General features: G+C 36.7%; 1 protein-coding gene across 1 annotated transcript; it reads left to right on the forward strand.

Moving 5' to 3' along the window:
• Window positions 1–4,953: 4,953 nt before the first annotated feature.
• On the forward strand, window positions 4,954–17,147 carry LOC133871264 (protein ORANGE, chloroplastic). Its single transcript, XM_062308671.1, has 8 exons — window positions 4,954–5,309; window positions 5,415–5,529; window positions 10,325–10,441; window positions 10,635–10,721; window positions 12,557–12,633; window positions 14,351–14,478; window positions 16,389–16,525; window positions 16,833–17,147. Exons 1-8 carry the CDS (start codon window positions 5,101–5,103, stop codon window positions 16,908–16,910), a joined length of 948 nt encoding a protein of 315 aa, XP_062164655.1. The 5' UTR covers window positions 4,954–5,100; the 3' UTR covers window positions 16,911–17,147.
• Window positions 17,148–17,625: the final 478 nt, after the last annotated feature.

The raw sequence follows: 17,625 nt of genomic DNA on the forward strand, positions 1-17,625 counted from the left end.
TGACATGCACAATACCTAATATTGCTTTTACAATTGGTAAATGAGTAAATATAGTAGTAATTTTAGTCATATTCATTGGAATGTACACATTTTTTAAAAATATTTAGAGAAAATCGTTAATTATGGTATATGGCACATCGGGTATTCTACAATCTTTGAGTATCAAGATCTTGAGTTTAATGAGCTAAAATACACTATATGTTGTGATTGAAAGCACCATAAATTTTAGTTTTTAAACTAATTTGACATCTCAAGGTTAAGGTACATGAAACCTGTATTATTACAATTGAGGTTGTGTATTATGCATTTAATATGCTTATAACATATTTATGTTGAATGTATTAGTTACAATGCACTTCTAATAAGCCTAATTGCATGAGTGTTGAAGGTGATGATGCCTTCTAGAAACTAAAGTTTTGTCTGTAGACTGCTTATGAAATCAAGATATAAACACAAGGCCAATCGACATGTCGGCTTATTGAACTATCCAAAGAGAAAAAAAACACATGTGTGAGATATGTCCGGCTAGTCAAATAGGATAGCTGATTCAAAGCTTGTCTTCTATAATACCCTGATTAGCTTTGACATATTATCACTAATGGTCTATGGAATAACTTTTATTCGGTGGTGGCAAAAACCAATGTCTTTTTGCCCACCAATAAGAGGTTGACATATTAGCATGAAACAAAAAAAACACAAAAAAGGTAAATGTTGGCAAAACACCGAATCATCCCTCCTTTCACCCTAAACAAAAACCAAAATTCCTCCCAGCCACAGAGCCACCGCCCCACGCAGCCACGCCGGACACCAAGATCGGCAACTCCACGGCCACGCCGGACACCCGAGATCGGCAACTCCACGGACGACGCGACAGAGCCGAACGAGGTGGGTAGTCCCGTCCGCTCTTCTTGGACCCTAAGTTAGCCGGGGTGGCCGCGCGGCTACCTCCGGTCCATAGGGCGGCTGCGTGGCCATCCCCGGGGTCTGGGGGTGGCCTTCGGGCCAACCCTAGATCCATCTAGGGCTAGCCCGATGGCCACCCCAGGCCCTGCGCGGCCACCCCGGGGGTTTAGGGGTGGCCTTCGGGCCAGCCCTAGATGGATATAGGGCTGGCCCGATGGCCACTGCAGGCTCTGTACGGCCACCCCCAGAGTCTGGGGTTGGCCCGATCCTGGGGGTGGCCTTCGGGCCAACCCTTCTGTCCAGGTCAACTCCGACTCCGACTCCTCCGGCCGGCCCATTGGTGGCGACTCCGATTGTGGTGGCGGGTTGGGTTGGGTAGGCAGTGATGGAGAACGGGGATGGGTTTCAGCGGGTGTGATTGGGTGTTTTCAAACTATGGTGCTTTGGTGTGCTAAGCTGACGTGTCCACTGATTATTGGTGGGCAAAAAACCCATGTTTTCTGCCAAGACCGGACAGAAGGGGCTCTCATGGTCTATTCGTTTTGACGTAAAATATTTTCAATGAAATGATTTCCTTGAAAATATTTTTTGGAGTTTGATTCATACAAAAAAATCACAAACGGCAAAAAAAACCGACGACAGTAGCCAGAATCCTGCAGCATTGACCAGATTCCAGCACCGGCTAACCGGATTCCGGCAATTTTGCCGTAATCTGTCAGCATTGGCCAGATTTCGGCACTAGCCGGCCGAATTCTGGCTAGTTTTGCTGGAATTTGGTCGGCCAGAATCCGACAACACTAACAGAAGTGGCAAGTGGTCAGATTCAGGCTAGTTTCGCCATAATTTGGGTTGTCGGATTTTCGCGATGGTGGCCAGAATCCAAGCAGTGCCGCTGGTTTCTGGTGATCAGTTTCCAAAATCTATAGACCTTCGTCGACATATTCGGGCTACCAACAAACTCCAATGCCTAGCGGTGGTGGATTCCCATAAACGTGCGTTCAAGAATGAAGAGTTTAAATTCATAAAATAATTTACGTAAATCGTTTTCCAAAAATTGAAGAGGTTTTTTTTTGTCAAACTGAAAATAATTTCCGTTGACAATTATTTTTAGTTGCACCAAACACCGAAGAATACAGAAAATATACACCCAAACAAACATAGCATAAGTGACAATCCAAGTCCTTAAGACACCTTCATTTATGCATGAGTTTTCCTATTACAGTCAAGTTGTGTTTTAATTTTGAAAATGGTGGGGGATTGTAAAAGAATTTTCAAAATCAAATATATATATATATATAGTCTGGTTTGTGAATGTTTTTAAATGGAATGTTTTAAAAAGCATTGAAAGAAGAGAGTCCCACATGAAAAAAAGAACAATTAAAGTGTGCATTTAAAAGGCCCAATGCACACAAAGCTATTGCTTTAAAGCAAGCAATGCTTGATGTTAGGAGTTTTAAATGTACTCGCAAGTACACGAATCGTTTGTAATAAAGGGTTTTGCAAGTGTGAGGTCGATCCTACAGAGAAATGGTCAAAAATTAGGATTTTGTTTAACTAATCTCATTTTAAACTAGTTCCAAATGTTGAGGTTCAAACATGCAAAATAACAACTAAGTTAAAGATCATGAAGAGCAACATATAAAAAAGAACTAAGGCTTAAGAATCCACCAAACCAAATCCAACAATACACACTCTTGTTTTTCATTTAAACACCTAAAGAACATTTAAGCTTTGCATTGTTATTCAACTACTTAACTATATATGTTAGAACTATTTAATGATTCCAACTTAAATTACAAAGAGTACAAATTTAAAATCAAATCATCTATTGTACCCATTTAATAAATAAATCATAATGGATACCCTCTTTCAAACCAATAACTCGATGTATTCATGGGTTGAAACACATTAAATGCCCTACTGCTTCAATAACTTCACATTCATTCTAAGGCATAAACAATAAAGAGAATGAAACTTGAATAACATTTCAATAAAAGTTGGAATGTCCAAATAGTATAGCAAGAGTGTGAGTGTTATCAATGGTGAGGTTTCATCCTCAACCTTAGTTGAGGGTTTTAGCTTCTCATGACTAAAAACACCACAAAAGCTTTAAGAAATAATATAAACTTAAAGAAGACTTAAAGAAAAGAGTTACAAAATGTAAAGAATTTCCGAAATTAAGCTATTACAGAAGAGAAAATAGCCTAAGACTACTGCCCAATTCGTTGGTTTTCAAATGGAGGAATGCTATGACTTTATAGAGGAGCATTATGGTTTGAAGGCCATGTAGAAAGACTTCCCTACCCCTCTCTAGGGTTCCTCTATTGCAAGAGACAATCAAAATCACGAAACCAACGTGCTTTACTGCAGAAATCAGAGGAAGAAGTGCTTTTGTCATAAGAAATTGTCTAATTGGAGTTCTAGTACAAGTCTGCGTTTTTGCCAGTTCTGCAGACTGTGCTCGAGCCCAGAAGTTCTGCGCTCGAGCCCAGAAGTTCTGCGCTCGAGCCCACTTGGGCTGAATGTCTGTTCTGTGGTGCATCGCGGTATGCTGATGGCTGCTAAGGGCATGTGCGCTCGAGCTCAACAGGGATGGGCTTGAGCTCACTCGGCTTGAAGAACTGTTGGCTGCTGTGAGCTCGAGCTCAACAGGACTGTGCTCGAGCCCATTGCCTTAAAATTCGAATTTTCACATTTTTGCTTCAAAACTTTTATTTTTTACTTAATGACCTGTAAAATGTTAAAACACCAAAACTAGCAAAATGCATCAGAAAATAACAAAGCTAAATGACTAACTCATGCAAATTAATAGGTCAAAATATACAATATTTGGCACTTATCACTTAAGTGCATGTTTTATTATGGTGCGAAGCACCAGATGTGCCTAAGGTTGATCCAATAGTTAGATTTACTATATCATTAGTAAAATTAACTGTAAGATCAAATTATGTTTGATATAATGGTTGAGATTAAGTGCGAAATTACATGTATGTTATTGAATAGACATTAAAATTGTCGTTTTAACACTATAAATAGTCCACTGTAAACCACTTTTAGATACATAAAATCTATCTTCTCCGGTCTCTCTAAAAATCATATGTAGTCTTAAAATTGTGTGTATCTCTTTTTTGTTATAATAAAAAATCAAAGGGTATTCTAGTTTGGTTTCATTTTGTGCAAAACGCAACCAAGTTACATAAATTTTATGAACTCCATTATATAATGGAGAAGTATTTTCTATAACATTTTGCGTACTAATTCATTTCGTATTTTCTATTTATGAATTATGATCTAACTATTTAATGCTAAACACTAACAAATTATGTCAATTAAAAGAAAAAAGAAATGTTATACACACTTTCATTCTCGCACTTTTAAGTGTACACTCTCATTCTCGCACTTTCAAGTGCACACTCTCTAACGTTGTAGTAAAAATCACCAATAGATTTAGATAGATTATTATTGAATTTTAGATCTAATAATAATTTTTACGTGCATGTGTAACCAAAAAAAAAAAAAAAAAAAAAGAAAAAAGAAAATGAAAAAAAGTTGGTTTGAGGGTCAAGTTTGAGACTCTCTATAATAACTTGTGATGGTCCTCTCATATTATTTGTCAAAATTCGAGAGAATTCAAGTAGGTGATTGTAAAATATCACTTATGAGACTAACCTGATCGGATAATTGGTTGAACAACCTAATTTTTATTTGGTCAGATAAATTCTATAAGTAATATCTCATAATTACTAGTATTAATTCTCTCAAATTTTACCAAATAATTTAAAAATATCCTTATCCTAACAATACTGTCAAAAAGAAAGAAAGAAAAAGACGTTCATGCGAGCGGATTGGATTTTGTGTTGGATTCCAACAGAACTCACACCATTTGAAAAACCAAAATTCCATATTCTCTTTAAAAGGAAAAAAACAAAACCCCACCAACGCCTTCCTTCCACGTGGCGAACGATGTTAACAACCTACTTTCCCACCAGATAAAAAAAAAAAAAGTCGTCCCATAATCCATATAATATATATATATCCACACCTGAAAGATCCCTGTCATAACATCTTCAAATATACCCTCAGATCCAGACACCCACTCCACTCGATATGTCGACTCCATTACCAAAGCTCACCCACTAAAAATTGGATACACAGAGAGAGAGAGAGAGAGAGCGTCTTGGTTTCAGACTTGAGAGGATGCTCTGTGCGGGTCGAGTATTGGCGGTCTCGTACCCGCCAAACCCGCCGTGTCCCAACGGTTGCCATTTCTGGGGCTCGAGATTTCGTCATGTGAACCCTAATAAGCTAAGCTCGAGATGGCGATCGAGGGCCTCCGACCCCGACTCCTCTTCTTCTTCTTTTGCTCCCTCCATCGACTCCGATCCTACGGACAAAACCGCCGCCGGGTGACTCTCTCTTTCTCTCTCTCTGCTTGGGAAGCATATTATTGTTGTTTGAAATGATTGAATCATCTGGTTAATGATGTTGGTGTGTTGGGATTTTGGATTCAGATTCTGTATAATAGAAGGGCCTGAAACAGTGCAAGACTTTGTCAAAATGGAATTGCAAGAGATTCAGGATAACATTCGGAGTCGTCGGAACAAAATTTTTTTGCATATGGAAGAGGTGAGTGGATGAGTAGCTACTCTTTCTCTTTATGAAAATCATTCACTGTGCTTCTATGATTGCTATCAGGATTAATTTAGTTTGTCTGTGAGAAATATTCTCTTTTATAATTATAATACTCCTGAAAATCAACCTCATAACATTACACAAAATAAAGAGTTTCAAACGAGATTCTTTATATATCAATTTTGTGTTAGTATTGAAAAGGAGTATACAAAAGTATATCTTGTAAACTTGGACATAAATATGTACAAAAAAATGGAAAAAGTTAACAAATTTCCTATAATAATGGGCCATTACTACCTCGTCTACACTCTTATAACTGCTCCTCAATGTCTTCTTTATCAATTCTTGCCTATGGAGTCCAACATACAATTCAAAATCTCTCTTATTCCTTATTACTTGCTCTGTCCAAAAAAATATTCTTATTCTTCCTTTGATTGGTCCGCCAATTGAATTTATATTGGAAATGATCACTTGTGATTAACTGTCTCTAGCGGTTTCTTAATGCTGGAGACCAATTACCCCCAGCCTGTTGCACTAGACTACAATCTTGAAGGGCTGAAATTGACTTTAAGTACAGTGGTTTGCCATACTTCAATTATACCAATTTGATTAGTTTTACTTATTGCTTATTTTTATTTCAATTTCTCCTTTGTTATCAAACATCCATTTAAGCATGTTTTTATTATCTTTTACTCATTCATCCAAAACACACACACACACACATAACCTTAGCTTCACTGACTTTTTGAGGTATAACCTTCGCCACGACATTAGTGATTAAAGAACTGCATCTCATTCCTTCGGGGCCTTATGTCTCGAAAAAGAGTCCCTACTTTTACTCTTGTACTGACTGCCTGCCTCAATGCCTGCTGACTTACTGGTCACGTTACTGAGTTCCTAGAAACGAGCAAGATTTTTAGCCCCAACGACAAAGGGCATTTTCGGGGAGTTGCCCGCTTCCATTACTCAAGAGGGCAATTCCTTGCACATTTAAGGGAGCCATTGAAAGGTGACTAAAACACCAGAAACGGGGACTACCAGCTCTAATGATAGAGGCATATATATATGTGTGTGTGTGTGTTACAGTTTTCAATCCCTTTATTTGATAAAAAGACATATATATATATATATAAGAAACAATTAGTGGTTGCTAGATCTAGTGTAGAAGCTGAATTCGGAGCCATGGTCCACGCGATATGTGAGTTATTATGGTTGAAGATTCTGCTGAAAGAACTTGGATAAGATTCTGTTGGTTATGCTCCGCTGGTTGCTTTTGGCCCGTCTGGGGAGCTGATTTTTTACCCCCTGGCTGCTTGTCATCCCAACATGCGAAGGAAAAGATAGGTTTTTGTGGGTTTGTGGGAGCTGGTATTTTGGGTTCAAGGTCTTTGGTTTGTGGGTTTGTTTGGGTTTCATTAGTGTAGCCTTGAGTGCATTTTGTGGGCTTCTGTTCAAGGTTTGGGTATGTGGATTTTTGGTTGTTGAGGGTTTCTTTGTTTTTGTGGGCTGTTTCGTTTTTCGCTTTCTTGCTGGGTGATTCATTTGTATACTGCCAGTGTATTTAGAAGAGCTTTACGCATTCAATAAAACTAGTTTATTACTTATCAAAAAAAAGATTAGACTGCAACAATAAGGCCGCTATTAATATTGCTCATAATCGACTTCAACATTATTGAACTGAACACATTGAAATTGATAGACATTTTATTAAGGAAAAATTGCGTGTATTGTTGATTTGTACCCCTCATATGAAGACAAGGAGCAACTTGCTGATATTTTGACGAAGGGAGTGTTAACTAGTGTTCTTTATTCAACCTTGTGCAAGTTGGGCATGTGAGACATCTTCAACTCAGCTTGAGGGGGAGTGTTGAAGATATGCGGCTGATTTGATTCTGATATGATTCCTAAATTTTATTTTATTTATTTCCCATTTATTGTATTTCATATTAGACAACATTGCTCCTCTTTATGAAAAATTTAATTGTATGAGTAAAGATCATCAAGAAATAATAAGACACTCAAATTTCTGCTTCTCTCCCAACTTCTGGTTCTAAAGAATGTGGTGCAGTAACGAGCCTTGCTTCATGTTCTTATAGCCCAATCTAGTCCTCATGCAAACAACAGGTTGTTAAAGATACCTCGGTAATAATGTGCCCTTCTTCAGGCTCTCATAGCTCTTTCCAGCCCATATGCATCCAGCGGGATTATAAAGCCTCAAGCCCTCACAGCCTACCCCAATCCTCATGCTACCAGTGGGCTTCATTATAGAAGTTTTTTGTGAATGGCTTCAGATCTGTGTTACCCAGAGGCCCGTTTAGCAGTGGACATTAGCTTGCACTAGTTAACATGCATTTAGCCTGAGCTGCGAGTCTCGAGTCGATTCTTGGGTCGTCTATCAGGCTCAGGTGAATGGTCCATTCGGACATTATGTGGGTCAACATTGTTCCTCTCGTTGTACATCGCGATGGTAGTTGAAGCGTTGACGAAACCTAAGGCAAGGGCGGCGGTAGAGGGTTAGAACACGTCAGGGAACATGGCTGCAGTCTTGACAGTGGCTGGGTATTGTTCGAGGCTTGTTCCCTTTGTCGTATTTTCTCCCCTTCATCTAAGCCAGACTCAGTTGCTCTCCCAGTTAGGCCCTGAGAATGGTTTTGATAGGATTATTCTCAATCTCTCTAAGGGAGCTGCCTTAGCAAATTCTGAGTGCTCCAACACCGTTTTTGTGGCTCCCTCTTGCAAAGAGGATGCCCCTTGTAGTGTTCACGAGTTTTACTCTTTCAATTCCTCAACCCCATGGGCACGAAAGTTTGAGTACTCAGAACGGGTCAAGAGTTGTATGTATGGGCTTGAAAAGGTTTTGTGGGTTTCTTACGAAGGCTTTGAACATGAGGTTTTAGAGTTGTTCTCTACAATTGAATCCGGCCAGAAGGGTTACAAAGTAACGTTGGGCTCTTGCTAAATGGAAACAAGGAGTGGGGTTAAAGGAGTGAGGGAACTCCTCAGGTTGGCTTGCTCAATGAACTATGATTCTAAGAGGTATCCATCAAATTCTGTCCTCCTCCACGGTATCGTGGCAAGGCTTTTACCCCATTATGAATTTTATAATTATTAGTTGGAATGTTCGAGGACTTAATGATGCAAGGAAACGATTCAACATTAGCAACTTGTTGAAAAGTTGGAAGCCTTACAGAATGTGCCTCCAAGGAATTAAAATGGAGCAGATTTCAGCTGGCATTGTTCGCAATGTTCAGGGCATGTGGGGCGGATCTTTTATGGGGTGGTCTGTTCTGTCAGCCATAGGAGCTTCGGGGAGTATCCTCTTCATCACTTGGTGTGGGATAAACATACAGTAGAATGAATTGAAGGGGTGGTAGGCACTTTCTTTATCTCATGTAAATTCAAATTTGTTTTGGACCAGTTTGATTGGGCTTTTTCGGGAGTTTATGGTCCTAATGCAAACTCTGAAAGGCATTTTTTGTGGGAGGAGTTATCAAGGGTTTTAAGTTGGTGGGAAGTTGCTTGGTGCACCAGGGGAGATTTTAATGTAACTTGCTTTCCGAACGAAAGATTCGAGGTGAATCGGTTAACTGTTGCAATGAAGAAATTTTCATACTTTATTTCAAAACAGGGTTGATGAATCTCCTGTTGGCAGAAGGTTATTTCACTTGGTCTAGCAACCAAAACCCGCCTTCTATTTCCAGGATTGATAGATTCCTTGTTTCTTCGGATTGAGAAGAGCATTTTCCAAACCTGATTTAGAGCCATCTTCCTCGACCCTTATCAGATCATTTTCTTATAATGCTTGATAGCAGAGGTTTGGTTAGAGGATCACACTCATTTAAATTTGAGAACATGTGGCTGAAAGCAAAAGGTTTTGTAGACCTGGTGAAACAATGGTGGGATTCCTAACAATGCCTCAGTAGTCAGTACTCCCTGTTTTGTTTTTGCTAACAAGCTTAAAAAAGGTTGAAGCTTGATTTAAAACGTTGGAACAAGGAGGTTTTGTAGACATAGTCTCTGCGCGTTTATTTGAAATATACTTTACTTATAAAAAAAAAAGAAAAAAAAAAAGAGAGAGATCCAGTCTCTCAATTGTTCAGAAGAGGAGAGGCTTCTTGTATGAGTGGGGAGAGTTGGGAAGCTTGTATACTTTTCATGTACGAGGGCTTTTTCTTTCTTCTAATAAATTATTATTCATTAAAAAAAAAGTGTTGCATCTTTTCATTTTTTTATTTTATTTTTATCATTATGAAATTCATCAGATGTCCAAAGACCTGTATGCTAATTGAGACTTTTATCTTATTTTAGGCCGTTAATCCTCTTCCTCCCTCTTCTCTCTTCTCCCTCTCCAGCCTGTCTTAAAATGTGCATTTACTAGCGCTTGCCTGTATTGTGTAGTTAGGCTTTTTTATTGGTTACACAAATATACGTTTGCTTGTCTTCCCCTACCCTTGTACCCAGAGTGAAGTCTAGCTATTGTTACTCACTATTTTCCTACTATTTTTTATTTTTTTTATTTTTATATATTTGTTAATATTGATTTCAATCTAACATCTCATGTTTCTTGACTCTTATCCATGCTTAGGCTTTCATTTTGATTTTACATTTCTTTGGTAGTTCTAGCTTTATGCGTAGCTCCACTTGTCTAACTATAAATAACACATAGTGCAGTATCTTATTTATCATGCTTAATAAAGTTCAAATAATGGCTCAGAATAAATTGCCTGTTTTCTGCCTGCATTCCTAGCTGATTACATTTCTTTTTATTGACATTCTTCAGTATGTGTAGGTTCGTAGGCTGAGAATACAGCAGAGGATTAAAAACGCAGAACTTGGAATTGTAAAGGAAGAGCAAGAGAGTGAACTTCCTAATTTTCCATCATTCATTCCATTCTTGCCTCCTTTGGTGAGTTTTTTTTTTTGCCCCCATAGAGACTTAGGTTAGTATTTTTATGGAGACTACATCTTTCAATAACTTATTCTTCAACCCAATTTATGTTACCTGAATTTTTGCTTTGTTCTTGAATCATAGAAAATTAGAGCTATGTTCTCCTTCAAGATGTTGATCATGTGGTAGATAATCAATATATTGCGTGCAGAGTTCAGAAAACCTCAAGCTGTATTATGCCTCTTGTTTTTCTCTTATTGCTGGGATTATCCTTTTTGGGGGCCTTCTAGCACCCGCTGTAAGTATTTCTTGGATTAATCTTAGATTAGTTCTATATACTACATCCCTATTGTACTGGGTTGACGTGACAGTGCCCATCAGCTCTTATTAAAAAGTATAGGTAAAAAAATCCAAGGTCTTATGGGCACTATCACATTAGTCCAGTGGGATGAGGGTGAAGTATATAGCATTTCTTTTAATCTTATGTTCTACCAATGATTCATAGACATTAATTTTTTGTTGTTTTGACTTTACTCTGTGCGTATATTGTGTGTAAGGTTGGTTTGAAGGAATTATGTTCTAAGGCCGTGTAATCTTGTATCTTTTTATTGTACTGGTTTGAATTCTTGATTATGGTCCCTTTTGTTGGAGAAAAATGAGCATGGAAATGCTACCTGTTCAAAGTAAAAGACTTAATTAAGAATTCTGTTTATACACTGTCCGGCCACATTTTCCTTTTTATTGTTCAAAGGATGTTTCTTTGTTAAATGCTTGGCTGGTATTTTCCAGCAAGTAGAAGATATTGGTTGTTTTTAAATCCTGACTTTTTTTTTTTTTTGATAAGTTTTAAATCCTGACTTAGAGCATTATATATGTATATCAAATGGGAGGAGAGGCATTGTGATATTCCGTATTGTGATTGAGTGTCATAAGCCATACAGCTAGACCACTAATGACTGATTATACTAATGGAAAGTATTTTGGATTTGAAAGTACACTAGTCTTCAGAATTGGACCATGAAGAATGATTCCTCTAGTATGAGGAGCACATCTATCCTCACCTCTAATGCAAGCTAAAATGGCCCAATGGATTCAGTGCAAATTAAGAATGCCATATTTTGTTGTTTGTTCCGTCATCCATGTTAATTGAAAGGAATTCGCTTTTAAAGCTAGAATGTATATAAAGTGGACAGCTGCAATTAGTAGTGTTGTGTAGCTGGTGTATGCTAGTCAAATTGAAGTGGACAGCTGCACTAGGAAATCATCTCATGGCGTTCACTTTTTGGTGGTTACTTTAAACTAAATTAACAAGATTCATATGGTAATAAAATAAAAACCATGACCCACAACTATGGCCTACATCTCGCAATTACATACATTACCTAACTACCCCTAACTCTAGAAACTTAAAGCAAAGACAAATGTAAATGAAATAAGATGCTGATAATCTGATAGACTATCATGGATGCTCACTCTTGGACCAAAAAGTTCTCTTTGATATCATGGTTCCCACATCTTTATTTTTTCTAATTTCCATGTAGAATATGTTATATTCAACCATGCTTTGCCTTTACTATTAGATGACCAAGTCAAAATACCTTTGGTAAGATTTGCAAATCACTATGGCATCAAAATAAAGAAAAGATGATCCAAATAATGTACTAGATCAGTCCTTGCCGATGGAGGACGTGGGAGTTTAAGATCCGTTGGGTTGGAGCACTGTTAGAGCACAAACAATGAGTGGTAGGTCAACAATCCTAAAGTTTTAGTAAAACTAGGAATTTAAAGTGACAATGGGCTTTTGTGAAAGGGTATGACATTCTCGAATTCAACAGAAGATATGGATGACGAGAAAGCTGAATGCTAAACTATAGTTAATGTGGCTGGCCCGATATATCAACTACCTCCGGTTGTGTAGCTCATACCAATGGGTCTCCAAGTTACTGAAAGCTTTTTAAAGTTTCCCCATTTAAGTTTCCCCATTTAAGTTTTAGGATGGTCAATAAATTTAGAGAATAAATTAGGACCTAGGTGAACATGGGGACGCATATAAATAACTCTTGGTTCATTGGGAAACATGCTTTTAGTTTCTAAATTCTATCTTTTCCTTATGCTTCCTCTTTCATGTCTCAGTTGGAGCTTAAGTTGGGACTAGGAGGCACATCATATGAAGATTTCATCCTGAGTATGCATTTACCAATGCAATTGAGGTACAACTCATTTCTAGGTCTCTTACTACTCAATTTCTCTAGCTTTGGCTGGTTTGAGTTTGATTTTCACTTGCTTGTTGAAATGTGCAGAATTTTTCCATGAAAATGTTCATGTTCCAAAAATTACTGTATCATTTACCACTTATATGTGGTTTAGAAACTAGACTCATCATCCCAAACATCAATTTCTATTCCTTGTATATCTGTTCTTCCAACCAAATGTTGACACTACCTCCATTCCAAAATATTCTTCCACCTTCAATTTTTTAAAGGGACATAATTTAATGTATTATCTTTAAAGTAAAAAGTTACCAGTCTTCAAAATTAGCCTCTTTGTCAAATAAAGTAAAGTAGAAAAGAGGTATGGAATTTTTAAATAAAACAAAGGGTAAGTTAGGAAAATTATTAAAATTGTATCTATTCACTTTTCAAAGTTACATAATATTTCGGAACATGTCAAAATGAAATAGCGGACAAACAATATGGGACAAATGGAATAATATCTCTACAATTAATTTAATTGTAAGCAGTTTCCCTGTTCAAAAGCTACAACTTCAAGCCGGCTCCTTTTAAGTTTTTCTAGTGATGCACTTCTGTCTTTATCTTTAATTGACTGAAATTATGCCACTTCTTAGTTCTTAAGGGCTATTTGGATGAAAAACAATTCCAATATTTTTTTTGATAAGTAAGAAGATTTTATAAAAAGCAAGGCGCCCCTAAGTACACCGGGAGTATACACAAGAACTACCAAAGCCAGCTCACAAAAGGAAAAAACCCAAACAAACCAACAAAGAACAACCCTAAAACCCGAAGAAGCCCCTGTCAAACACCCAAACCTGCCCCGAAAGCACCCCAACCCAACAAATCCCCCAAAACACACAAGAAAACCCGATCAACCCTCCCAAAAAAAACACCCACAACCCAAAAAACAAGAAAAAGAAACCCAAATACAAAGAAAAGCCAACCCCAAAACCTACGGGGACCCCAGCCCTACACCATGTGCGCCTTGCCTTTCCTGCGTCGGGAGGACGCACAAGAATCTCCGTAGTTGATCACACAATTCCAATATTCTATTGTAACAAAAATGTTTGATAAATAAATTGTATTTGAATCTGAGAAAGGTGATAAAAACTGGAGATAAGTATACTAACTGGTTTTCCGTTATCCTTTCTGCAATGTTTGGTAAGGGAACAAGTATTACTTAATATTGACAACAAGAAAGAGTTTTCTGTTGGTTAACATCCTAAACTCATTTTGGCTCAAAATTCTTGCCAGAAAAGGGGACTCTGAGAAACATTAAGTACATCCTGTTTGCGTGTGATTCAATGTGGTGCAACATCTTCCAGATATTGTCTAGGTATTTAATTTTAAATTTTTCAAACGCTGCCAACAATGAGAACTTTTGTTGTCCGAAGATTTTAATGTTTAGTAAAGAAAAGAAGAAGAAGAAGAAGATAACAATAGGGTGGGGTAAATGATGACTTACTGCTCCATTCTTAAGATCGTAGATCAAAGCTTTGAAATAAAGTAATATTTAGTTGTTCTGTTACCATCTTTTATTGCCATTAATTTTTTTCCAAAAGCTTCAAACTTTAAAGAAGCTCATTTCAGTAATGAGCTGCGTTTAATCTCCCTTGATATGAATATTATAGATGGTTCCAATACACTTCTGTTTGTAGATTTGTTTATTAACCAGCTTTCCTGTCACAAACTGCAGTCAGGTTGATCCCATCGTGGCATCATTCTCCGGAGGAGCAGTTGGGGTGATCTCAGCATTGATGGTAGTTGAAATAAACAATGTAAAACAACAGGAGCATAAAAGATGCAAATATTGTCTTGGAACTGGTATGAATGTTGGATTCTCCCCCATATTCGTATTACAACTCTCTACTTGTACACTTATTTTAATATCTATGTTTGAGATGTTGTACACTATTATACTCAAGCAGGGGCGGAGCCACATACATTTAAGTTGGGAAATTCGCCTCATTTTAATTTTTAAATAAGTTAGGGTTAATTTTTAGAAACTTTTTTTGTGTATTTATCTATTTTTGTGTATTTATCTAATTCGCCTCATTTGCTTTCCCTTAATTAATCAAATCATGTAATCAATTGAATTGTTTGCCTAAAATTTGTAATTCAATTGAGTCAATTGCTTGGTTTTTATATGCAATATGAGTGGTTCTGTAGTTTAGGGTTTACATTTCATGATTTTTTTAATGGATTAAAATTATTGTTTTTGGTATGACAAAGGGGAATTGATTACTTAAAATATTTGTTGATATAATATTATAGTTAAATGAATTGGTTGCCTGAAATTATGCAGATCATAAATCTCATATATTAGTTTAATTAAGTTTGCAACATTAATCCGTTATAGGCTTCCAAATATTTGAACTCATTAAGAACATCCCCAACAAGCTCTCCAAACTTTAACCAAACTTTAGCTAAAAAATCTATTTTTTGTTATTTTAACTATTACTTTTAACAAACTTCCTACACCAAACTCTCCAAATATTTCTCTATTTTAACTGAATATTAATTTTTTATTGGTTTTAAGCAACTACTCTTAACAAATGAGGAGAGAGGAAAAATGAAAAGTGAAGTGAAAGGGGGGAGAGAATTCTAAAAAGTGATAAAAAATTGAATAGCTCATAGAATTTGTGAGCCAAATTTAGGGTTGGAATTGTGACAAGAGACAAAATAGAGAAATTATAAAGAGTTTGTTGAAATGAGTTTTTTTAAGATATTCACCAAAATTTAGTGAAAACTTTGAAATAGAGAGCTTGTTGGGGATGCTCTAAGACAATTATAAAACATTATTTATTTTTGTTGAAAATGATATATGCGAAACAATTTTATTTTATTTTTTTTGTTATTGTTCAATCATATCTTATGAATTGTTTATTGCCCCCACTTGCATAAGATCTTGGCTCCAGTACTATACTCGAGTACTTCGAGTGAACCAAAATGGAACTTTCAGTTTCCAAAGAGATGAAGTAAGCCCATATTTAGTGGGCTACACAGATTCATTCAGCTCAATCTAGGTCTGCATCTTCAGTCCCTTAGGCCATCATGTCTTTTCTCATAATTAATCATATTCTGTTCATGGGGGGTTGAATTTCTATTGGATCTGGCGTTGATTAATGAAGGGACAAAATGACACTTTGTTAAAGGACATGGCTGACATTGATGCAATTTGAAGTGAAAAGATGAGATTGAAACTTGGAGCAAACTACAAGGAGGTAAAGCGTAAAACACATTTAATTAAAAATAAAAGGAACTTTGAAACCTTAAAACGTGGGGTTGGAATGGTCTTTATGTAATTTAGAAATTTCAATCAATGAAAGGGAATATTGAACCTTAGTCAAAGAACAAAGGAGGGGGGGGGGGGGGGGGGGTTGGTAAAGCATAAAAAACCCATTAAAGTAAAATAAAGGAGACTTTGAAAGCTCAGAACATATAGTGTTGTAACCTAGACTCGCACCCAAACTGGTGGGTTTTGCTTCTGTAGTTTTCTCCAGTGCATGGAATTATCCCATGAAATGATTTTGATCTTTCTCTGAAATTCATATTAAACATAAACCTCCAATTTGAGTTGATGTGAATTACCTTGTATGTGTTGTATGCAATTTAGATTACCATTTGGATAAATAAGTGAAAGCAAGTAGTTATGAGTTCATACTTGAGAATCTGATACCTGAGAAGAGGATACATATATCCACTCTTATCTTTTCTAATTGATTAAAATGCAGGATATCTCGCTTGTGCTCGCTGTTCAAACACTGGATCATTAGTTCTTATTGAACCGGTATCAACGGTCAATGGTGGAGATCGGCCTCTATCTTCACCTAAAACAGAAAGGTGTTCAAACTGCTCAGGATCTGGAAAGGTTGGACATCTAACAATTTGGTTTTAATGTTCTTTTTCCAATATTGAATGAGAAATTTGATATATATGGAATCAAATTCTGATTATGATTTAATGGAATCAATTTGGTTTTAATGCTCTATATCCCATCACTAATGAATGGAATCAAAACAAAAACATCTTCGGCCATTATTCTGATTCTTATGAAACTGTAAACAAAGTTGCAATTCCTAATATCACTAACTTATTTCTTTCTTTCTCTCGCTCTTTTGTTTTTTTAAGTTTCAAACCTCCATGTTCAGTTTTAACACCGTTTTTCAATTTGGCAGGTTATGTGCCCCACATGCCTTTGTACAGGAATGGCGATGGCTAGTGAACATGACCCTCGGATTGATCCCTTTGACTAGAGCTGTATCATCATGAGCTGCTGTCTTGCCACAATTGTCTTCTTGACAACACCAAGTAATTTGTGTATAGAGAAAAAGCATATGGACATCTATATGCCAATAAATTGCATTCTAATGCCAAGGTTCAGAAGAGGAGCCATAAGTGTAACTAATTTTTGTATATACGAAGTACAAACAGCTCAAAGAAATTATGGACATCTTGCCAATAAATTGTATTCTACTGTCGAGAGTTCAGCATTTTTCTATGCAAAAAGTAAAAGTAAACAAGCAAATTAATAAATAAACTAATTGATAAGGATATTTAAACGTTGCTCCCTCTTGCATCTTCATTTCAAAATGTCACTCTGAAATCTCTATTCCCATGGTTGTCTGGGTAGGGCGCTAGCTGCTATGGTTGTTCTGTGTAGTGTGTGATCTATTTCTCCTAGGGATTTGTCTGCATCCATATACAAATTTCATGGTTGGGTAAGGCTATAAGGAAAACTATGTCTTTCTTGTATCTTCTCAAAATTGGTGTGCCTTTTAAAATCACCATTAGACCGCTATTACATTTTGATTCAATAGTGATTTTAAAATTCATATCAATTTTGGAAGAACACAAGGTAGATATGAGTTTTCTTTATAGCATTAAACAAATAGTTCTTTAAGTTTTAAAAAGTGATTAATCGCTCCTTGCCCCCGGAGGTAACCAAAAAATAATAAATTAGTCATTGTC

This window comes from Alnus glutinosa, chromosome 6 (genome assembly GCF_958979055.1).
Source record: "Alnus glutinosa chromosome 6, dhAlnGlut1.1, whole genome shotgun sequence".
NCBI classification, from domain to species: domain Eukaryota; kingdom Viridiplantae; phylum Streptophyta; class Magnoliopsida; order Fagales; family Betulaceae; genus Alnus; species Alnus glutinosa.

Coding starts and splice junctions, on each gene's coding strand:
- LOC133871264 (XM_062308671.1), top strand. CDS start 5,101: ATGCTCTGTGCGGGTCGAGTATTGGCGGTCTCGTACCCGCCAAACCCG. Junction 5,530..10,324: donor TTTTTTTGCATATGGAAGAG/GTGAGTGGATGA, acceptor CAGTATGTGTAG/GTTCGTAGGCTGAGAATACA. Junction 10,442..10,634: donor TTCCATTCTTGCCTCCTTTG/GTGAGTTTTTTT, acceptor TATTGCGTGCAG/AGTTCAGAAAACCTCAAGCT.